Raw genomic sequence first — 24583 nt, forward strand, 5'->3', positions numbered from 1 at the left:
CTCACCCCGGACCAGGAGACCGTCATCGTGCTCATGAACAGGTCAGCACTGATGCTCTCCTTTTCAATCCCGAAATAACACCTATCTGCCTGGTCGCGACACAATCCTGCAAGCGGTCTGTGATGTCCTGACCATGGCCTTCCTCACCCCGGACCAGGAGATCGTCATCGTGATCATGAACATGTCAGCACTGGGACTCTCTTTCCCATTCCCCGAGGTAACACCTACTTGTCTAGTCGAGACACTCCCTCGAGCAGTCCTCTGAAAATCTGTCCACGGCCTTCCTCACCCCGGACCAGGAGACCGTCATCGTGCTCATGAACAGGTCAGCACTGGGACTCTCTTTGCCCTTCCCCGAAATAATACGCCGATCTGCCTGCTGGAAACACTATCCTCCTTGCAGTTATCTGACGTTATGTCCACAACCTTATTCACTCCGGAGCAGGAGTCCATCATCACGGTTATTAAAAATAGGTCGGCCCTGGAATTTTACTCCCCATTCCCTGAGATAACAACTGTCAGTCTGGTCGAGACACTCTCCTCTGATCAGCCCTTTGGCATGATGTCCACTGGCTTCCTCGCCCCAGCGCAGGAGATCTTCATCATGTTCTTGAACTGGTCGGTCCTAGAATTCTACTCCCACACTCCCTGAAATAACACCTATCTGCCTGTACGAGACACTCTCCTCCGAGCTGTCTTCTGGCATTGTGTTGACGGCCTTCCTCACTCTGGAGCAGGGTACTGTCATCATGCTAATGAACTGGTCAGAGCCGGAACTCTCTCTTCACCAAACCTCCCCCCCCCCCCCAAAAAAAATATTCTCCAAGCGAACACCCTCTTTCTACTTCAAGGGAAGAATGAAAGACGTATAGTCCATCCAGGCTGACTTGAAAACGTTTGAAATCAACTTTAGAAAATCAATCCCTTTCTTTAAACTTGGAACGAATAGACCTTGTTCATACACTTGTCTACAGCTAGTTCAGTATTAAGTGTAACAAAAAAAAATGTGGTTGGTTCACTTAAAATTTTATTAAAAGTATTAGGTTGTAAATTGGTGGCTGTTGAAATTGATTTGTTTTCTTAAGTAGAAATTACAACGGAATTATAAGTGATAGTGACGTTTATATAATTTCCACATAGTGAGAGATTTCGCTTTGCTTGTCATACACTCACATATATTTAGGCTTGTGGCGGTGCTATTTAGTCGTAAGGTGGAAAAATATTGAAATAATATCTCAAGCAGAGCTCCGAAAAAAATCATTTAAGTGTGAATAAGCTATTCTTGTGTTTTAGTTAACGAACTGTTTTAACATTTACATAGAATATGAAACATTTTTAGAATATATGGCAAATTTAGTCACAGGAAGTTTATAAAATAAATGTGATCATCTTCCCTAAACTTACTCACAATCTAAGAAACAAATAAAAGCCTTAAAGTACACTATATTATTTTTTTATTTAACAGTAAAAATAAGTGATCTTTGGTGGTGGTTGCTGAGACAAGCCTAGTAGTTTGGAGTTCACTTTGACCTTGAAGGTCCCGTGGATAAATAAGTGCCAGGAAGTTATACAGAATCTTTCAATTCCTTTCCGATTACAAGTTCAAACTTTTCTCAGCCTCTGTAGTCCACTATGTATGTCATCTTTCATGAAGATGTATAAAAAAAATCTTTCAGTTTACACAATTTACTCCAACTGTAGCTAGTCACGTTCCTTTTATTTTCACTTTTAGTTTCACTTGCCAAACCTTCTTATCACAAGTATGTTGGTCATGCAGGGACGTGGTTTTACTAAAGAAATTTTATTACATTTTGAAAAAATATATTCAGATAACTGGATTGTCTGCATGTTAATTGGGAGTGAGTAATTGGAGAAATTAACTTGGAAATAACCAACTGAACATAAATATTAAATTGCAATAATATATCTTATTTGTATTGGAACGACATAATGATCATTAATAAACACAGTGGTTTAACTGAGTAGAAATCTTTCAAGTATTCAAATATAAACCTATGAGTATGGTTCATCTTAATCAATAAGAAATATACGAATTCTGACGACAGTTACGACGTTTCTCAACAATTTCATCCAATACCAAATATGTTTAAGCTTTACAGCTAAAGCACGGGTTGAATTGTAATTTTATCCAGCTTATTTAGGGGTGGTTTAACCTGTGTAAGTTTTCATCATATTGCGAGAAACGGAGGCTTTGGTGCCTATTAAGGTTGCTCCAATTCAATCCATACATACATTTGGTTCCCATTTTTTGTCTCCTATCTCAACTGTTAATGAACTGTAAAAAAAATACACGTTATTATTATGCAAGCGACAATATAAAAATTTTCTTAAAAGACTTTCTGTCACCAGATTATAGAATAATTATTTTCTCTCGCTCTACAATCTTATTACAGTGTGTGTGTTTTAAGATAAATTTCTAATAAAAATCATGACTGGCCAGTAACATTTAAAGCAGTCTTATATATAAAGTTTTATAATACTCAGAATTTATGCGATTATCGCTCTGAAATATATCAAGTGATTTTAATTATATAGTTAAGATTATCTATATTTTCTTTTGAAATAATAGCGGAATATAGTTATAATTATAACAAATAAAATACCCGTGAAAATCACCCGAGTTGTTAAAAACATTTTTTGACAATTAAATAAAAGTTAATAGTGTGTAACAAGGTCTAACATTTTAAGGTAATATTTGATTCTTTTTCACAGCAATGACACAGCCAGGTCGGTGGTGATCTCCGACAACGGCAGAAGGAACATTGCTGTTGATGTTCAAGCCAGAAGCATCCACACCATCCTCTACAAGTAGATGTTGGTTACCATATAGAACATGACTGAACACATAGTTATATACCTATCTTGTAGAATGAGAACTAAATTATAAAATACATTTTGTAAAATCAAAAACCTCTTGCAGTTTTTTTTTCAACCAAAAAATTAAACTTTAAGTAAAACTTAGGAAGTGATTTCAGCGTCCGTATTTTGAAAGTTATCCATCTACATGACATTGAAATAGAGATAATATATTGTTTGTAATAACAATGTACTTCAACACAAAAAGTTTGTAACGAATTTGTTTTTTCTCTCACATTTCACTTCCGAAAGAAGAATAAAAATTACATTTTTATGAGTATAGACACTTATTCTGGATCTCCTGAGATGTAATCATTTAAACACTATGCACTCATCCAAAGAGATCGTGTGAATATTATGTAAGATGTGAAATGTTTTAAGTCATCTTAGCCAATATTTCGGAACTAAAACAAATTAAATCAACTAACTACAAGGAACAAACAATGTCACTATGTTTACATCAACCTTGTCGAGTAGCGTGAACGGGAATATGTTCAGGTAATCACAGCAAAATAACCTTCTCGGATTGCACTTTTCGCATCAACAACCTTCCCCTGGAGGGGTGGCTGCACTAACCGTAACATTGTCTGTCTTACACGAGCACCACGCCATTGCTCAGTACAGATAGTTATCGTGTTCCTTATAACATTGTGTTATTTTTACTATGTTCAATTTTATGATGGTAACTGGTAATTGAAATTAGTTGTTTCGATTCGTTGTTCAAACAAAATTTTTAATGTATATATATTAAAATTTAGAAGCTCTTTAAAAAGCATTTCTTAATAAACTTTTATTGATCATATCCACTTTACAGCATGGTTACAAAATTATTACTCCGTTCGAAATTATACTAAAATGATCCAGAACCTATTAATTAAAAATGTATCTTCCACTTAGAAACATTGAAACATGTATAGAAAATTATAACTGTGCATGAAAAAGACCAAATACTTTTGAAAACGATTAAAATTACTACCCTATCCCGAATCAGAAAGACAACTTGTCCCTATGTCTGTATCTCTTGCAGTATCGCTGTTACTTGATCATCCGATACGTATTATTAATTTATCGATTTCAAAGTTCATTCTCTTGAAACTCTTCACAAGTCCTCTTCAATATTTTCCACGCGCGTGCAACATTGTTTCCACTTTTCTACGGAATAGCTGCTGAACAACTTCTAAACAAATTGTTTTTTATCGTCTATCAGCGCAGACGTGTTCATATCTGCATGGTATGAAGAGAGACGAATGACATTATGGACACATTCCAATCACACTGTCCATTGGTGAAAACTTATGAAAATCCGCTCGGTAGTTTTTGAGTTTATCGCGTTCAGACAGACAGAGGACTTTATTTTATTCCTGTTTTCCGATTTAAATGAAACAAAGCCTAGATTCTGCTCTCAATTATACTCTGTCCACATGTGAAAACTACTATATGAAAACCAATGCAGTATTTTAGGAGATGTGCGCTAACAGACGGACAGAAAAGAATTCTAAAAATAGCTGATTTGTGTTCCATTAATCTTCTTTTGCCAACCCCTTTCTTTTTTTTTATTACTTTTCCTTCAATGTACAGACATACCGGGTACTGCTGTTTTATTATATGTTTAGATGTATAGTTTTTAAACGATTGTCTCTTTTGAGCACAACATATAATTTCATGCCATGATTTGTTATTTATAGTGGCTGACTCGTAAACATAATTTCTTCTGTGAAATAAAATATGGTTTTTAGTATTGCATTATTATATCCACTTTCAGAATGACTGCAATTGTAGTAATACTGTCAATATACACTATTTTATGTTCTTAGAAAAACCATAAATTGTAAAATTGAAAACTATTAATTAAAACTTTTAGTAATGAACTATGATATATAAAATACGACTTTCATGTTAACAAGTGTGCCATTGCACATTTGTAGTAATGCGCATGCTCACTTTATCTATTTTATAGTTATTGTTTTTATTTTATTTTGTATAGCAAACTGGGAGCCATAATTTTTTTTAATTCTTGAATTTGTAAACCATTTTGTAACCAACAATTTCAGCATAATTTATATTTATAAAATGACAAGTTTCTGTGTTAAAATTCTTATATTAGTTTTACAACAAAATAATTTTACTTTTGTCCATATTGAATGTTGATTTGGGAAAACGCACTATAATGTAACTCTATTTGTTTTAAATGTGCAGTCTTTCATGTCTCAACTCTATGGTCTTCTTCAGTTGCACAAAATAATACGTCTTTCTTTTTGAAGCATGTCGGCCATGATGTAACTGTTCCTAGCTTCGGCCGTTTCTTAATCTGTTGACATCAATGTCTTAATTAATTCTCCGTACACCGCAAGTGGTGAGTAAAATCGTATATTCCTTCAAGAATATGTGGAAATGATATTTTGTTCAATTATCTTATTTTGTAATACATTTATGTACAGTGTGTGTGCGGAAGGCGTGGGTGACCATGGGCGCGATTACTTCGTGACACAACTTCTTCGTCACCTGAGTCATGGTGCTCCTCAGTGCCTGATGCAGCTCGTCTAATCAGGAAAGATCTTCTTTGTTACTTTCTGCATGCAGAAGAGCAACCATGAGCCACCACATATCTAAAGAGAAAATTTTAACCTAGCATTTTCGGCATTGTTTTGGACTAATAATTAATTAATTTTTTGTTGACTCAACCCATGTAATTTTTAACCTATGTAATTCTTAACATCAAAATCAATGTGTTTAACTTAAGTATCTAAAGGGGCCCCTTATCTTAACATTTACTTTTACTATCAGTATGACTGTATACTCATTAATTGATATTAACCTTGTTATTGTTATTATTTAAAGTAAAAGAATTTAAAGAAAAGAAAATATAAGGAACAGAGAAACGATATTGTTGTATTCATTTAACTAAGACCACTGTTTGTATTAATTTTGACTAGTATATATTTAACTATTTTATCCTGTAATATGGCCTCCCCAGTCGGCTCAAGGTTCTCATGATTTTACTACATGCCTAACAAAGCACCATTGAGCCCGTTCCCCATGCTTTCACTGTTGACCTCTGTGCCTCCTTGGTATTTGGCCAGGTTGAGGTAGAGAGGGCGGCAGACAAGCTAGTATCAACCTGGCAAAAGTGGTCGCCATTTACTCTGTACTGCAATCTAAGGGTGATAATTTATGACACTAATTTTTAATTTTGTTACAAATGACCACATGACGAAAGTTATAAACAAATATCTCACATACATAAAGAATAAAAATAAAACTGTGATAAATAACTCAAACTGGAAACACCTGCGTGTGCTCGTGGCTCGAGTGGAACACGTATCGCTTGACCTCGCGGTTTTCAGATAACGAAGTAAAATAAATCAGAGTCGCTCTAGCAGCGAACGGTGTTGTGTGCAAGCATTAGCATAAGATGAAGTCAATCGTCGTAAACCTTTTTCTGTTCGGTGAGTATAAATCCTGTGATTCAGAGGCATTGATAAAGCTTACATGATTGATTTTTACGTACTAATATTTATTATTGTGCTAAAGTGTAATATTATTCTAATGTGAAAATTTAATAACCCAGCGATACTATTCATCGTTGTTTTCAGAGGAAGTATAGTCAGGCTATAATATGCTATAAGTTTTCATTCCTTTTTTATCAGCTTGCTGCACAAAATATATTTTCATGGTTAGTTTTACAGCTCTGCAATATCTTCCAAGTAGAAATAATGGTGTAAAACTAGACTATATGTATAATTCTTCCTAGGTTGCTTAGTATGATGAAATCTGGAACATTATACAATAATAATGGGGATTTGAGCTCTAGCTGTCAGCGAGGCAAAACGGCTTCTGTGTTTCCGGCTTCCGCGCTGTGTAGATATTCGCGATAAGGCTGTTCCGGCTAATATTGGTTACATTTATATCGTCATTAATTTAAGGAGTACGGCTATTCTTGTCGAACTTCTGCGCTGGTCGTCTATCGCCATTGCTGCCTGGTCCATGCACCAACTCGTTGGTATTCATCGACGAGACCGCTGCTTAGATAATCTTTGCAGCTGCCCGGAGGAGTTGCAGTCTTCCCACCCGAGGTTCCTGAGCAGCGCCTGTACAATAGTTTCTTTGCTAGCCTCGCACGACTCTTTACTGAGACGACGCATCCAGGAGCCCGGCACGATTGCCACCTCTGTTTTCAGCTTGTGAGCTGCCGAGACCACTAAAGGTTAAACGATCTGTTGCAACGTGTGTTTATTAATAGCCTGTCTTCGAAAAAATTTACATACCTAATTTCAATAAAGATCGCCGTCTTAGTTGCTTAGCTTCTGGGTTGTAGCCGCGTGAAAGGCGAAGATATCACCGACGTTTCGGTCGACGTTGCAGTCGCCATCATCAGGGCGCAGTTACCTACTGAGGTTATAGCATTTTTTTAATACTATAGCTCCTCCACACTGAAGTCAGTCCTACAAAACCGAAGTGTTTTTGGGCCCTTCAAATAAAATGGGAGTGATTTTAAGGGAGGTTCTTAATAAGTGCCAGGTGGAAGACATATGCGCTTATTATCGTAAATGATGGTCAGTGACCTCCCCACTAGTGTGGGAGAGGCCACACCGACCCGCTATAAGGCTGCAGGGGCGCGCAATTAACACCTCGGCAGCCTGAGGGAAGTAGCAAAGTGGGAGTGGCTACAGTAAACCAGCGATGCACTGGAGGAAACTGAGGTACCTGCCGCGCCCACGCCTTAGTGCCAGTCAAAACCCCCTACGGTAGCTGAGGTTATATAAAGTTGTCCTGCCTTTTAATACTTTGGATCTGAGTGGGGAGTGTTTCACGATTGGCTTCAGCTTTGGGCCAACCAGAGCCCTCCTTTCTTCTGGCTGGCTTGCTTGTTGGTTTGGTCAATCGGAGCTGGGCTTCTGTTATTGGCTGGGAGTGCTAGCCAATCAGTGGCCTCTTCTTTTCTGGTTGGCTGGACTGATTGGCCAACTAGAGGCGATCTGTCTGTTGTTGGAAGCAGATCTAGGTTTTTTCGATTTATGAAGATTAGGTCCCATATTATGCTTAATTTGTGTACCCTTTACAGAAATCCTCAAAACCTAGCATTGCAGCCAAAAACAGACACTAGGGATTGCAAAACGGCACCAATTTCAATCCGGTCGGATCTGGTTCGATCCCCATCAATCTGGCTGGCTTGGTCACATCAAAACGATTTATTTTTGTTCCAAAATCAACTATATAAAATATGTTTTAGTAAGTGTATCATAAAGATTATAAAAAAAACGTTTGTTTCTTAGGAAATCAACTTTATTTAATCTGTCATAATACTTAGATCAGTGCAGGTTGTAAGTTAATTTTGCTATTTCCCTTAATCGTCGCAAAACTTTAAATACTAATATACGTAAGAATAAAATAATATTCAAATTTGATTTTATGTGGTATTTCAAAGTTAAAAAACTCACTAAAATATAATAAAATCATGTGTGTGATACCTTGTTCTGTTATAGGAGTGTCGGTGTTGGCCAAGGACTGTGCTGTAAGGAACTACGGCGCCAGCAGCATAGTGTGTGTCTGCAATTCCACGTACTGCGACAAGATAGAGCCCATAAGTAAGGACTCCATCTCTGGAGGACACTACACGCACTTCGTCTCCAGCAAGGCTGGCCTCAGGCTCAAACAAACTACAAACAAGTTCGTCCAATCAGGTAAGAGTTCTGCCAAGAAGCAAATACATATTCACATTACAAGAACTTTAATATCATATTCAAATAAATCTTTGTAGATCATTCTCCTGAAAGTTGCTGTGAAAACCATTATTCCAAAAGATAATATTTACCTGCATTGCAGTTGTAAACATAGTTGTATATTGATTATTAATGCCTTTTGAGTTTTTATTTTAGGGTTCATATGTCTATCTTATCTTCATAAATTTAATAACCATTAAATTTTACAAAAATCTTTTTATTCGGTGGGTATTTGGTAGGCTGTCATGGTCACAAGTGTAAATCCAAAGTAACAAATAACGTATTAGTGAATAAGTAATTAAATTTTAAATGTGATAAATGTTTGGTTGAGAAATTCCGACCAGTTGATGAAATGATTCGTGTTCCTGACTGTCCCGAGTTCTATTCTCTGCCGGATTGTTATTTTTTTTTTTTTTTTTTTTTTTCAATTGTGGAAAATTTCCTTTCCGGGAAAAAGGATGAGCGTTGCTTTGTCCCTTCGTTTCCATACTGCTGAAGGTAATTCGAAACCGCCAAATATTCACCCTACCATGAAAAGCACACATGCGCGTGGCTTCCTCCTTGTGGAGTTGCTCGGTGCCACCGTGCCTCAACATGAGTTAATAAAACTGTCCCAAAATATTAAGGTGTCTACGTAAGTTATCCGTTTAACATATAGCTATAACCTGATATGTGTTTTATTTTTTGCTTATAAGTAGTGTAGAATTCTGGTTCAGGTTGTGGAGTAGGAGCTGTGGTGCGCCATCTTGGATTGCGACGTCCCGGCAGCCATCTTGGATGACCTTGGTATTTGACCTTGACCCAGCAGCAATATTGTATCTGTCATCTTGGATCCGCCATTTTGTTTTCTTGAACTTTCCGCCATTTTAAATTATGACTTCACATTGCCATTTTTTACGGCCGCCATCTTGAAAATCTGTATTTTTATGCTAGAAATTTGGAAGAAAATTAAAAATTAAAAAAAAAATATTAATCAAATTTTAAAACTTTTCCTAAATATCATAAAATGACAGAAAAATTATAATAATTAAAAATAAAAAAATTGAAAATTACAAAAAAAAATCTGGCTTGTTTTAGATGCGCGAGCCAGTGTCACCCTTAGCGCCACCGTGCTTATGGAGCTGTTTTTCTCAGTCAGTCGACCAACTTAATAAGGAAAACGCATGTTTTGGTATTATCTGCCAACCATTAAATCAACGCCAGGGAGTTTACGATCATGCTATATAAACCAAGTATCTGCATTTATCTGGCAGCCTACAGAGCGTCCTTCTGCCCATAGACTCTGCATTGTCTCGCGAGGACACTCTGAAGCTGACGGTGCAGAGACACGTCCAGTACCAGGAGATGCTGGGCTTCGGCGGAGCCATCACCGACTCCACGGCCATCAACATCAAGAGCTTGAGCGACAAGGCTGAGGACAACCTCATGCAGTAAGAATACATCTAAATGCCCTTTTTTTAAAGTAAAAATAATATATTTCTAATTTTTATGGAAGAATTTATCATTTCAGAACCGGTGTAAGTAATGTGTTTAGACTCAACACATGGACTAGGTTATTTTTATCGATTTAAGTGAAAAGTAACTTACCCTCCACAAATATATCCAGACATCCGTAAGACACCTGATTGACCAGGAAAGATAATGCCATGCATTTATTCCTTCACCCACAACAATCAGCTATCCCACATTTTTATAGTTATTAGGCTTTATATTGGATTAATTTTTCTGTTATCAAAAACTTAATCTCACATACTTTAATATGTAAAAAGCCAAAGAAATCTCAAATAAATTGTAGGCTGTTGTTAAAGTAAATGCTTAAGAATACGAACTTTGGGGGTGATTTTTAAAGTGACTATGAAAAATACTAATAATTTGATAATAAGTAGATGACAATTATATTATGTTACTTTAAACACAAGTATACAATAACTTAACATACGCAAAAATGTAAGGATTGGATCAGTAGTCACTCAAAGCCCAAAAAAATTACAGTTTCTATTTGTTAGAGATTAAGAATTGGTGTAAACAAAGGGACAACCTAAAAAAAATAATTAAACTAAGTTCTTTTACGTCCATTCGTCTTCCTAAGAGTATGTTGAATGGATGAGAAAGAACTTAATTTGTAGAAAGAGGAGATTGAAGAAATGATACATAATTAATAAAATTGTATGTTCACTTAAACATTAACGTTGTATGCATACTAGTATTTTAAATTTTTAAAAATGTTCTGATGTAGTCGATGTTTTCTTTTTCTTTAATTTTGTGGAATATATTTCATTTATAAGGAATTTTAACATTTCAGGAGTTATTTTGGCAAAGGTGGATCGCAGTACACAATTTTGAGAAATCCTATTGGAGCATCTGACTTCTCATCGAAATACTACACCTTTGATGACGTGACTAATGACACAGAACTCAATAACTTTGCTTTGGGGGAAGAAGATTTGAAATACAAGGTACGTGAACAAATTGTTCGTTATATAACATTACAAGTTAAATGTAAATTATAATATTAATCATTTGATGTTTCAAAGGAAAATCATGTGGTCCAGGAATATCAATCATTATTCCAATCATCTGAATTTAACTATTCCGGACCAGGGATATTCAACATTGAAATAAGTTCACTAACAAATTTAAACGGACAAAATATAAAAGCATGTAGCCAAAGCATAATTTTATGGCCACCAACAAAAATCGTGAGATGTCCTGAAGTCGTGTCTTTCCCGTGTAAGTCGTAATTTTTTGATTGTGAAACGCCATTGAAATCAGACGTAAGCTTACCGATACTATGATAGAACAGTCTATATAGTCTTGCCTTAATGACTTAAGTATTAGCATCGGAGACTCAAATGCAATATCGTGTCGTCTTATTAGGCTGGGCATGCACAAAACCAGACACGACGCGACATCACACGATGCCGCGCGACAGCTTTAAGGTGCGCCCACTGGTGCGAAGCGGAGCAAGGAGAGGAGAAGAGGCGCCACTTTTCTGCAGAGGATAAGGTCCATGTTGTCCGGTGCGTGTGCGCCCACTGCAGGCGAAGCGAAGCGAGGAGAGCAGAGGAGAAGAGGCGAGTAGTCTGCAGGTCAAGCTAGCGGCTAGGCGCGCGACGCGGTCTCCTCGGAACACTTCGGCCACTTCCGGGACTGTTCGGCCCTTGGCTGCGACACCGATTTTGGAGGGGTCCGGGTTAGGGAGGGACCTAGGTGCGTCTCAGGCCGAAGCCTATACGCCTAGTCATGCTGGGATTAGCCATGCAAGGAGAGGGTCGCATGCATCATGTGCTAGGAGGGGATTGGCCAGCCATGGCAGCGATTGGCGCCATGACTAACTCCCCTCACTCTTAAATCTAGACTATAACTAGAGATAGGTTGGGCCCAGGTAAAACTTCCCTGTGTCTATGCAGGTTTTACCTGGGCCCAACCTATCTCTAGTTATAGTCTAGATTTAAGAGTGAGGGGAGTTAGTCATGGCGCCAATCGCTGCCATGGCTGGCCAATCCCCTCCTAGCACATGATGCATGCGACCCTCTCCTTGCATGGCTAATCCCAGCATGACTAGGCGTATAGGCTTCGGCCTGAGACGCACCTAGGTCCCTCCCTAACCCGGACCCCTCCAAAATACACTTAGTTTTAGTTAGGTTAGGAAAAAAAAAAAAAAAAAAAAAATCGGGCGTCCGCATCATCAAGTGCACCCTACAATTATCTGTGATCATGTTGTTGCAACCTTTTGGTGTATTTAACTACATACGAACTAACCTTTCAATAATCAAGTGAAAAAGTTTTTATTAAAATTAGTATGTGTATATATTTACACATATATACATATATATATATTAGCGACCCGTCCCGGCTTCGCACGGGTGCAATGCTCATACTAAATATACTTTATATATCGGCCCCCGGCCGGTACCACCGCAACCGCTATGTCCCTGCATTTTAAATCTGTAATATCTTCGAAAATATTAATTTAAATTACATGCTGTAGATCTGTATTAAATGCACTATGTATTTAAGTCACTTAATTGGTTAAGGATTAATGCTGTATTGCTTAAAATCGCTTCGCAAATAAGCAATTTTTTCTCGTATAAAGTAAAGGATAAATAATGGTTATTCTGGGTTATTCCTAAGAGATAGACATATTTATACCATTGCGGACTTTTTTGTAGACCTTTTTTATGTGTACAATACTGTAGTACATTATTTTGATCCATCTCGTAGGGTTCAGCCAGCGTTTGCAATGTAAGCGCAAAAAAATGTGTTTATATACGACATCACATTACAAACCTCTAAAATTATCATTGTTTCTCTACTATATTTTGCAAGTATGTACCTTGCTCTTGAATCATTCTATCTATTAAAAAATACCGCATCAAAATATTTTGCGTAGTTTTAAAGATCAGACAGACAGCGGGAAGCGACTTTTTTTATACTTACTATGTAGTGATATATATATATATATATATATATATATATATATATATATATATATATATATATATATATATATTAAAAAGGAAACGTTTTGGTGTTTCAAGATTTTTTTAGATGTTCTCATTTAGTGCGGGTTTTTGTCGAAGACAGTGGTAGTTCAGTAACACCAATGCTTCCGCATATCTCTATAAAAATGCAAGGTCACGCAGCTTTTTTCCGTACCCAACATCAGAAAATTTTCATGAAAACTAATAATATATTTTATGCTTGAATTTGAAGACGTGGCACGTGTTGCACAGAACGAACAGCTTTAATCACTGCCATATAGCAGCAGTTTCGTGAAGCTCGCGGCAGGTAGCGAACTAACGGCGCTAGTAGTCGACACACCCGTGCTTAACATTGTTTTAAATAGGAGTTTCGTATATTTCTCAATATTATTTGTATTTCTGTCACGTTTTTAAAACGTCCTTTTTCTTAAGGACCATCGTATGTGTTTAATGACCAACAATGATTTGAAATTTTTATCGCATTTTTCAGTAAAAGTTAAATTGGCGACAACGCAGAACCAAAACGACAGCATTTCTCCCATAACAAAGTATGTATAAGTCGTCAAGTGTATGCCAGAAGATTTGTTTATTATACATAGTAATCTTCAAGTATAGTAAATATTTTCAAATTTGACATTTATGCTCTACTAGTTCTATTTTATTAGAAGTAAATACAACACTTTGATATAAACATTAAAATTGACCCTAGGTTATGACTTTAAACAAAACTAACTTATGCTTACTTTTATTAATTGCTATTACTGGATCGCACGTACATCATTTTTAAGAACTAATCTTCCTTGAACATCAGAATGTATAACACGCGATTCTTCCTGTTTTAAATACGCACATGAATTTTAATAGATACTCGTTTTCGTATAGAAGTACGTTTGTTAGGATTATACGTTCTCACTTCAAACTTAACTGACAAAATTAATAGTTTTCGCTATGCATCAAGTACATAGAAGCTACTAAATTAATGATAATTAATAATCTGTTATCGACGTTTCAAAAACGTGATGGAATTACGAATAATCTCATGAGGAATGGAGGAAAGTTGCCAGACCTCTGTATATTCCCTTGGCTTGAACCGACGACCAAGCTATGTTTTCTAACCTCATCTCTCTGTGGCAACCTATACATCGTTCACAGAAAAAAAAACTATATTTTTACTATGTTTTCTTTTTATTGAAGTATATGGGCATAGCTTACAAATAAACCAGCATTAGTTCGATCAAGAACACAGACGTGAAAATGTCGGAGTTACGAAAATTCGCTGGTCAATAAACACAGCAATTGTTCGTGTCTATATCGTTTAAACGATTTCCCATCATCTCTAGCAACGGTGTATTCTTCAACAAAAATGCTACGATGAACAGTTCTGGTAGGGTACTTTTAGAGTTGTTAATTTTTTTCTATGGTTTAAAATTTCAAATTTCAATTTTTTGGTATCTTCCCGTCGGTTATGGGAGCAGATTTAGGTTACACGTTGTTAAGATTTCGAGTTTCTAACTCGTCCGCACATCAGGTTGTATATGTATGTATATGAATGGATTATATTAAGCGCAGTTATTTTAAAATGTGAAAATGCTCGCATATCCCACTCATCAAGCGTGCACGACAGCTGAACAAACTTGGAGAAAGACTCTTTGCATCTGCCTGGTCGGCGCCATACTGGATGAAGAAAAATGGTACAACTAAAGGCATTAGTTATCTGTTGCCAGAGAACTACCAGATATGGGCCAACTATTATGTTAAGTAAGTACTTGGGTAGTATTCGCATGGTTGTTATACTTTAGTTCTCCCAGCGACAAAAGAGGGCCGGGGCTGTTGTGTAGTACTATGTTGCCTATCCCGACAACTGGGTGAATTTGGGGAGAATTAATTAACATAAATAGCAGGTGCATTGAGCTACAAACACAATTTTATTTAATTATTTAACCACCATGAAACCCTATATAACAAACATATATCAAAGTAATGTTCTTGCTTGAAAATAATTAAATGCTGGCCAGGACTCGTTACGCTCGCACCACAAGATGGTATCATTATTACCCAAGCAATTAAAAAAATCCTTATTTATAAACAAATTTATCAAGTGTGCAAGGAATTCACAATATAAGTTCTCAAATATTTTTAAACAATGAATTCCAAATAACTGGTACTTTTCAAATATTAACATTGAAATAAAATATTACATTTGTTTAAATAGCTAACAGCTTCGATTTTAAATAATCAAAAATAATTTTATTGGCATTTATCAAATGGTATTTAAATGGTATGGCAGGGTAGTGTCTTGGCTAAAAATAAAATGAATTCTGATATTTAATATAATTATAAGTAGGTCATTCAATAATTGAATTCACAACATAACAATCTAAAATTATAAAATGAATTTTGAAAAGGAGAAATGTTCCTTGAAATAAAGTACTGAAACAGTCTTAAATATTGAAATTTATTCCTGTATTCAAAAAGGTAGCGACGACATAAGCTATTAATACTTTTTTGGTTGTTTGCAAGGTACTTCGACGCATACGCCAAGGAGAATGTGACTTACTGGGGAGTGACTGCCCAGAATGAACCGACCCAAGGTAATATCTATCCCTCTGGAATCATCTCCATGGGCTGGACCGCGGAGCAGCAGAGGGACTGGATAGCGCAGCATCTGGGTCCAACCCTGCACAAGGGAGGCTACGACTACCTCAAGCTGATGATACTGGACGACAACAGACTAGTCCTCCCGAAGTGGGCCGAGACGGTAAGGTCATTGCTGAAGTTGCGTCTCACTATCATTTATTTTTCCTATTTTTAAAACCGAAATGTGGGTATTATTCAATTTTAACATTGATTATATAAAATCCATGTTCCACAAAAAGCTTTATTTAAGTTTTATGGAAAGTCTTCTGTTCTATATCTGAATCTTAATTGTGTTTTCTGGAGTTTGGTCGCCCAAAATGTCACTAATTTATGGCTCTTAAAGCTAAGAATTTAAATGTGTGTTTCTTGCTGCTGTTGTATATTTTAAACGATCAATTATTTGTTTGAAACCACTGTTATTTGTTACATTGTCATGTGGTTGTGCTTTTTAAGTCATTATACTACAGTTGTTTATTTTGTTTTAATTTTTGGATTGTTTGATATTTCTTGCTGAGTATGTTCATTTGTGTTATTGTATGTGATTTAATAAACCATCGCTGGGTGTACCTTTCATAAAAGGCCCGTTCACACGACTTAGCTAAAGACATGCTGAAAATATTGGTAATCTCTTCCTGGCTTCTGCCTTAACTATGGAAACTTCATACATATAATAAACTGTAAATGGGAAGAAAATGGAAATGCTGTGTGATAATAGCACTAACTTTACCCAAAAATGTACTGTTTAGATTCATTTTGCATGCCTCCATTATAATAAAACATCATACTATAATAATTTAGAATGTTGTGTGTATCTTTCAGGGAGACACCACCTATATACAGCCTTAATTCTATAAGCGCGTCGTTATGCACAGTGTTGAATTAAATATACCAGTTTTAACATAACTTATGTTACATAATTTATAAGGGGATTCGTCATAATTAGGTAGGTAAAACAGAATAAATTAAAAGTCGTCTGCCTCGATCTCTAAAGAAGGTAGACCCCAGAAAGAATGGTGTCTGGAAAGTAGGTAACCTGTAATGCTTGGAAGGGAGGGATATGTGACGTCAGTACGTACATCAATTAGACGGCGCTCAACTCAGTACTCTGTTAGAATCAACGAGGCACCTGATATGGAAGCTCGTTGCTTGGATGTGAGGCACCACGCAACAAGTGCACGTCAGCGAGCTCCAATGAACTAATCCCTTTCATACCACATTGTTGATCACACAACTGTGTCTATCTGCGGATTCATGCAGACTAGTTGGCATCTACTAACTCGACTGGCGAGGTCATCTCACACGCTGTTTTGTTGAGCTGCTTGAATGTGACTGGCTACAATAGTTAACGTCATTAGCTATCGACATGGGAAAATGTTTTTCATTCTACATTAAACAGACCTACTAGTATTAGCAAGCATCTACCAGTGTGGCATTCTTATAACTTACATCTGCATTACTTTTAGTGGCCTACCTACCTTACTGGACGAGTTAGTACAAACAATTTCATATTTTTTTTTGTATATAACTTTTAATGACGAGTCCCCGTCTAAGTTTTGAAACGTAAGTTATGTGACTTTCTGTATAAAACAATTTTTGGGACCTTATGTTATTTATTTTTATCAGGTTTTAGGCAAGAAGACAGCTCGAGATTACGTGTCTGGAGTCGCTGTCCATTTCTACGCAGATGCCTACTTTAGTCCATCTATCCTCAACCAAACCCACAACGAGTTCCCGGATAAATTCATTCTGTACACTGAAGCATGTGACCGTAAGAATTACCGTACAGTAATGATACCGAAATATAATTATACCACCTACATAAGGCGATAGTCTCTTCCATTAAGGTAGAAATAGAGCCTTTAGTTGATTGTGGATGCAACCGATTTACCATTGTTGTGTTATTAGTCACAGACAAATCTTGAATCTGGGATGAAAAATTGGTTAAGGGACAGTTGTTGGTTTCGATCATGTAAAAGGGATGTTTTGTGAGAACCGGTATATACGAGGGTTATTTTTTTTTCAACCTCCGATCGGCTGTAATAAAAAAACGGGATTTAATTGGGAAATTATTTTAATGTCAAAAGAAACGTACATCTTTACTCTATTTTTCCACATAATCACCGTGCAGATTGAGACATTTATCGTACCGATGCACCAGCTTTCCAATACCCTCTGCATAAAATGATGCCTCCTGCCTATTCAGCCACGTTTTAACAGTGCCCTGCAGTGTGATTACAGTTTAATTTCTCCATGGAATGCCCATTAATCGATACCCTAATCGCTCGTACACGAATCGACACGTCTCGTAGTGTTTACCCCCTTCCACCAACCATGTGGAGCGGCCAACTCACACCTCAGTTGAAGCTTGGTTATGGGAATGTCAACATGGCTGCAACGATAAACTGTACGGCGAAATGCGAGCTGCGTGGAGTCATCCGTTTCTTACAGGCAGAAGGGCACGCTGCAGCAGAAATCCATCGCCGAATGAGTGTTGTGTACGGTGAAAACTTTATGAGCGATGGCGTTGTGCGAGAGTGGTGTCGGAAATTCCGCGAAGGCCGTATTGATGTTCATGATGAAGGTGGCCAAGGAAGGAAGTCGGTAGCAACAGATGAAACAGTTCAGAGAGTTGATGCAGTTGTTCGTGAGAGACGTCGATTCACGATTTCAGAACTGTCTGAACAATTTCCGCTCATTTCAAGGTCAGCCCTATACGCCATTGTTACAGACAATCTCGGATACAGGAAAATCTGTGCCCGATGGGTACCCAAGTTGTTGACTGACATCAACAAGGAGCGGCGAATGGCATCAGCCTTGTCGTTTTTGCTGCGTTACGCAGACGATGGTGAACACTTTTTGACTCAAAATGTGACAGGTGATGAAACATGGATTCATTTCGATAATGAAGAAACAAAACTTCAATCACAACAGTGGATGCACACCTAATCTCCAACAAGCCGAAAAATTTCAAACGGACATTCAGCACCAAGAAACAGATGGCTACAGTGTTCTGGGATCACCAAGGTGTGCTACTGGTTGATTTCATGGAGCCAGGGACAACAATCAATGCTGCTGCATACTGCGCGACACTACGACGGCTAAGACAGTCGATACGCAGCACGCGGAGAGGAATGCTGACATCTGGTGTTGTCTTGCTTCATGACAACGCCCGACCGCATAGTGCCGCCGTAACACAACAACTCCTTGCAAGATTTCGATGGGAAGTGTTTGATCACCCTCCTTACAGTCCGGATTTGGCACCGAGTGACTATCACCTTTTCCCCACGTTGAAAAAGTGGCTTGGAGGACGACGCTTCAACACCAATGATGAACTGCAGAGCACTGTTAAAACGTGGCTGAATAGGCAGGAGGCATCATTTTATGCAGAGGGTATTGGAAAGCTGGTGCATCGGTACGACAAATGCCTCAATCTGCACGGTGATAATGTGGAAAAATAGAGTAAAGATGTACTTTTCTTTTGGCATTAAAATAATTTCCCAATTCATTCCCTTTTTTTATTACAGCCGATCGGAGGTTGAAAAAAAAAACCCTCGTATATATATAACGAAGCCTTCAAGGTAATGTATGGCTTAAAAACGCTTGGATTAACTTGACTGTTGACGTCATCACTCATGTTGAGATATCTGAATGCTTGAATGTGACTGACTACAGCAGTTAACGTCAGCGACTATTGAAATGTGCACAGATCCTGTTGACTGCTTTGCATTGCTCTATACACAGACCTGTCGGCAACCATGCTACATTGATTTCCTACCTCTGTGACATTTTCATTACTGACATACGCATTCTTTTCGGTGATCTGCCTTCTTTACTGGTAGAGTAAGAACAAACTGATTAATCTTTATTTAGTGACGAGTCCCCGTCTAAGTTTTGTAACATAAGTTACGTGACCTTATATGATACAAAACCAGTCGCATATTTCTGATCCACTGTGCCATATTATCGCCACAGCTTCGGTAATCCCAGGCACTGAGCACTATAATTATTGCTAAGCTGCTGATACCGGGCAGTAGAGTCAATTACAATTTTGATGTCTCCAGGTCACGAATAAAACTGTGTTTAGAATGAGTTAAATGTTGTTATGACAAAAAAAAATTTGTATTTGGCGGAGGGCTGCCCTATTAAAAAATTCTAGCAAAATGTTTACGAGGAAAAAACTACTTAAAATATGTTATGTACAAACACAGATACTGCAGTGCTACCGAAGTGCAGTAGAATATTATGAAAAATAAACTATTATACAAGATATATGACAGGTCAGTATGAAAAATAAGGTATTAATTTAAAGCAGCTCAATAGAAGTTTAATACAAGTTGTTTTCAACTGTATTTAAGAAGTAACTTATGCGTTAATATTAGATTACTCTCCGATAAAATTTGGAAGTTTACATTTTAATTGTTAGATTTTAACCTAAAATTTAATTTTGTAGTGTTTTTAATTACAAAAGATGCAAATTCTTCTTAAGGAGTCTAAGGTTTGAAATCGTCATAAAGCATAAATATATTCGTGGCTTAAACATGCATTTAAGATAAGTTGAAGTCTATAAGCCAGAGTTTCTACTGCACAACCAACTACCATGAAGTGGAGAATATTAAAAATCAATTCAAACAAAAATATGTATGGAATTAAATCCACTTATAAAACCTAACAAGGCAAAAAAGTATAACTTACGAAATGATAAGCCACTAATTAGTGAATAAGAGATACACTTGGAAAGGATGTGGTTGCTGATTATTATTACCTATTATGTGTGATTAATAATATTTATGATGAATCGAAAAGCCAATTTAGTAAAAATTGTATTATAAAACTTGAAGCATTGGAAACAGTGGATATACATTAAAATAACTATTATTTTAATAAATTGAAATTAACTAAAATTGTGTTAGTACAATAAACATTCAATATGTAATTTTTCTGTGTTTTTTTTTAAATTATATTGCTTTTGACTGTTATGTAAACATAAACATAGCTTGGTATATAGGATAGTAAACCTATTTATTATATGTGGAGTATAAAATTTTTGCAATTTAATAACTAATTCGTTTCTTATAATCAAGATTATTAAATGTTTCATTTCTTTAATAGATTATGTGTTACCCCTCGATTATAGATAGTAAAATAGTTTAACAGGTGCTTACTTTATTATGATAATAAAAATTATTTCCATATTAGACTAATATGTTTTCGAAGAAATGTTTATTCCCACATATGATATACTGTGTCTGATTTTTGTTGCAGTTCATAAAATAGTTACTAGTGATCTTGGCAACTGGGAAAAAGGAGAAAATTATGGCAAGAGCATTTTAGAGGTGTGTATATTATTATATATTAGTTGTTCTAAAATATTACTTACGTAAACGTTTTTGTTTTTCCTTAGTAAAATATTCATTGCTTGTTGCATTTCACTTAAAGAGTTAGTTTTGAATATATATTCTGAACGTTAACAGTCGTAAATGACTGAGCTAAGGTTGATCAAAGCTACATGTATAATTTAAAAATAGATAATGTGTCCGAAGAGGCTTACGTCACAAATTTGACAGATTAAATTAGGTTATTATCTAAGGCGAAATAATAATTTTTCCTTAACAGTTCAGTATTCCCCATTTTTTGTAAAAAAAAATATATATATATATCTTTTAGTGTCAATTTTTTTGGACATTTTTGCATAGCAAGTATAATTTAAAACTACTCTGCTAACTTGCAGCAAACCAGACTACTATGTAAGTAATAATTGCTTTGACAGGTGATGAAAAATTGGGGCGTGGGCTGGACGGACTGGAGCATGGCTCTGGACCTGGAAGGTGGGCCAACGTGGACAGGTCGCCCAGTAGATAGCCCGATCATCGTCAACTCCACGGCTGACGAGTTCTACAAGCAGCCCATGTTCTACTTCCTGGCGCACTTCTCGTCCTTCGTGCCGCCCGGCTCAGTGCGCATCGGACTCTCCTCCGAGCAGTCTTCTGACGTCATGTCCACGGCCTTCGTCACCCCGTACCAGGAGACCGTCATCGTGCTCATGAACAGGTCAGAGCCGAAACTCTCCTCACCATTCCCCGAGATAACACCTGTCTGCCTGGTCGCGACACAATCCTGCAAGCAGTCTGTGATGTCCTGACCATGGCCTTCCTCACCCCGGACCAGGAGACCGTCATCGTGCTCATGAACAGGTCAGAGCCGAACATCTTCTGCCCATTCCCGTAGATAACAACTATCTTCCTGGTCACGACACTCTTCTTTAATCATTCCTCTGAAATCTTGTTCAATGTATTCATTATCCTGGTGTAACCAGGAGATCATTATCATGTATTAAACAGGTCTGTGCCGAAGTTCTCCTCCCCACGATCCGAGATAACACCTAATTGCCTGGTCGTGACACTCTCCTCCAAGCAATCCTCTGAAGTCATGTCCATGGCCTTCACCATGCCTGAGGAAGCAGGAAACCATTATCATGATATTGAACAGGTCAGCGCCAAAATTCTCCTGCCCACTACCCGAGATAACACCTATTTGTCTCATCGCGACACTGTCCTTCGAGCAGTACCCTGATGTCCATTCCCTTGAGCAGGTTACGGACATAAGTATTCATGAACAGGTCAGTGACGAAAAACTCATCCACATTTCCCCAGATAACACCTATCTGTCTCGCCGTGACATTCTCTACATTAATGTACTTAGTTACACCAACTTGTCATTGAGCATACTTTTGAAAGGCTGAAAATGATGAAATGCATAAACCTTAAACTAATGGTTTTAAACTTACAACAGTTTTATCAGTGTTCCTAAGAGCTGTTAACGAATTCAATCATAACCTGAGAGGCAACTAAATGCATGTAATATACTGACAACATATTTATACACATAAATATTATTACTGATAGGAATTCTTAGTCACTTCTGTGTGAATGAGAATTTCACAATCTTTGGGAGTTAGATTATTATACTCAAGGCTAGCTGTTAAATCCATTTAACTTGTATCACTTTTAGATATGGTAATCAATTTTATTAAGACATTTTATATGACGGAAATTAATTGTTCGATCCTGACCCTGCGCAGAATTTAATTTATGACCATGGAATCGGTAGCAGATTCTTGGTTCTTATAGGTTATACTCTGTTAAGTGATTCGTGGTGGACAAAGAAGTTGTGGGAATTTATAAAACATCTATTTTATCCCTTGGTGTCATAATTCCATCCATTGTAATGTCAATATTGTCAGTTTTGCCTATTCAAATAATTTTACCAGTAGTTTAACTAGTCAGTGCCTCTTGATTGCATGTCATGCTTGTTCATAAATATTAGGGGGGGGGGAGGTAATGGTCAAAATGTTCAGTCATCTTATAGGTCCATTTTCACTGGCTGATATCATGCAGTAAATCAGGAATACACATATACAAGGAAAACTCAATTAAATGTATCTTCGAATTAAAAGAAATTAATGTGGAGAAATTCATACACTATTACCATCCTGGGATAAGACACTTAACTTACATAATACAAATAACACTTTCTGTTAAGAGGCCAAATATCCTTGATCCTTCTTATGTGTGTTGAGAGATTCTTGGAAGGAATAAACTATGTTGTTTTATAAAATGTTATGTTTAAATTAGTTAAAAATGAATATTGCAAGTTTTATTCACGTACGTAGTTTCATGTAAATTCAAACTATGATAGGAATTAAATTATTACAGCATCTAATATTATATATATTAAATTTTAGGTTGCAATTTGCTCAAGCTGTTTAAGGAGTTGTTATTCCCCATTTGCTAGTATAGGAAGAAATTAAAGTTTCAGCTCTTTACGTGGGGCCACACAATCTACCTCAGTTGTTTTTTACCAACCCATTAGTTAAACTGGGAACGAACGGTAACTAAAATAGATGTAAATTATTACTTGAAATTAAGTCACCTCAAATCACCTCTTAAACATTAATTTTTTTTATCGAATACTTGTAACTGACTGTTTTATATAAAGCAAAGCACAAAATATTGCCAAATATTAATCTTGTTTATTTTGTCAAATACCATTTACTGATCAAAAATATAACTTACAATTAAATCAAAATTGAAAAAATTTGTACAAATTTTATCAATGATATTGTCTATAAAATTAATTATTTTTAATTATTTAAGTTTCTGTGTTATGAGTTTACTTAGAGAAATATCACAATATATATATATCTTGAGAAATAAGAAGAATAAGTACATGATTATACACGAAGAGGTCCCTCGCAAAATTAAGAATTAAGCATGTACATTTCATGCACAAATTCATAGCACTAATTTTTACCATACCTTCAAAATATTCATATTTCTCTCATCAGTCTTACAATATTTTTTTTAAAATTACATTAGCCTTCTTACTGATATCTGAATAGATACAGTTTTATGAAATAGTATGTTAACTGATGCAATAATTTCAACAATATTAACTTAAACCTATTTATTATCTCTATCTTTCCCTGCAGCAATGACACAGCCAGGTCGGTGGTGCTCTCAGACAACAGCAGAGGAAACATTGCTGTTGATGTTCAAGCCAGAAGCATCCACACCATCCTCTACAAGTAGAGACGACATTGATGTACAATAGTACTAAGAATTGAATAAATTTTATAACATCCAAACTAGTTTATCAGTGACAAAAAGTTAAGTAAGACTTGCGAGAGTTATTAATATACTAATAGTGAAATTCTAAATGATTACTTTCCCAAAATCACACATATTTTAACAAACAAAGTTAAATTTTTATGACTATTTAACACATTAGTTTTAACAGAGAAAATAAAATATTGGTCTAAAGCTGTAATCTGTACTGTACATTATACTTATAATATGTTAATGTGAA

At 36.4% G+C, this 24583-nt stretch overlaps 2 protein-coding genes across 2 annotated transcripts in view; both read left to right on the plus strand.

Moving 5' to 3' along the window:
* Positions 1-2931, plus strand: part of LOC134534717 (lysosomal acid glucosylceramidase-like) — a 28068-nt gene extending 25137 nt beyond the window's left edge. Inside the window, exon 10 of the mRNA XM_063373202.1 lies at positions 2734-2931. Within this exon, the coding sequence (XP_063229272.1) occupies positions 2734-2833 (100 nt within the window). The 3' untranslated portion in view covers positions 2834-2931. The remainder of the gene's footprint in view (positions 1-2733) is intronic.
* A 5401-nt stretch (positions 2932-8332) lies between these two features.
* Positions 8333-24362, plus strand: LOC134535352 (lysosomal acid glucosylceramidase-like). Its single transcript, XM_063374423.1, has 9 exons — positions 8333-8558; positions 9877-10027; positions 10900-11053; positions 14694-14839; positions 15602-15839; positions 17342-17486; positions 20981-21051; positions 21486-21766; positions 24207-24362. The coding sequence occupies exons 1-9, from the start codon at positions 8333-8335 to the stop codon at positions 24304-24306; spliced, it is 1512 nt and encodes a 503-aa protein (XP_063230493.1). The 3' UTR covers positions 24307-24362.
* Positions 24363-24583: the final 221 nt, after the last annotated feature.

This window comes from Bacillus rossius, chromosome 8 (assembly GCF_032445375.1).
Source record: "Bacillus rossius redtenbacheri isolate Brsri chromosome 8, Brsri_v3, whole genome shotgun sequence".
Lineage (NCBI taxonomy): Eukaryota > Metazoa > Arthropoda > Insecta > Phasmatodea > Bacillidae > Bacillus > Bacillus rossius.

Coding starts and splice junctions, on each gene's coding strand:
- LOC134535352 (XM_063374423.1), top strand. CDS start 8,333: ATGTGTGTGATACCTTGTTCTGTTATAGGAGTGTCGGTGTTGGCCAAG. Junction 11,054..14,693: donor AAGAAGATTTGAAATACAAG/GTACGTGAACAA, acceptor CCACTCATCAAG/CGTGCACGACAGCTGAACAA. Junction 15,840..17,341: donor TCCCGAAGTGGGCCGAGACG/GTAAGGTCATTG, acceptor TATTTTTATCAG/GTTTTAGGCAAGAAGACAGC.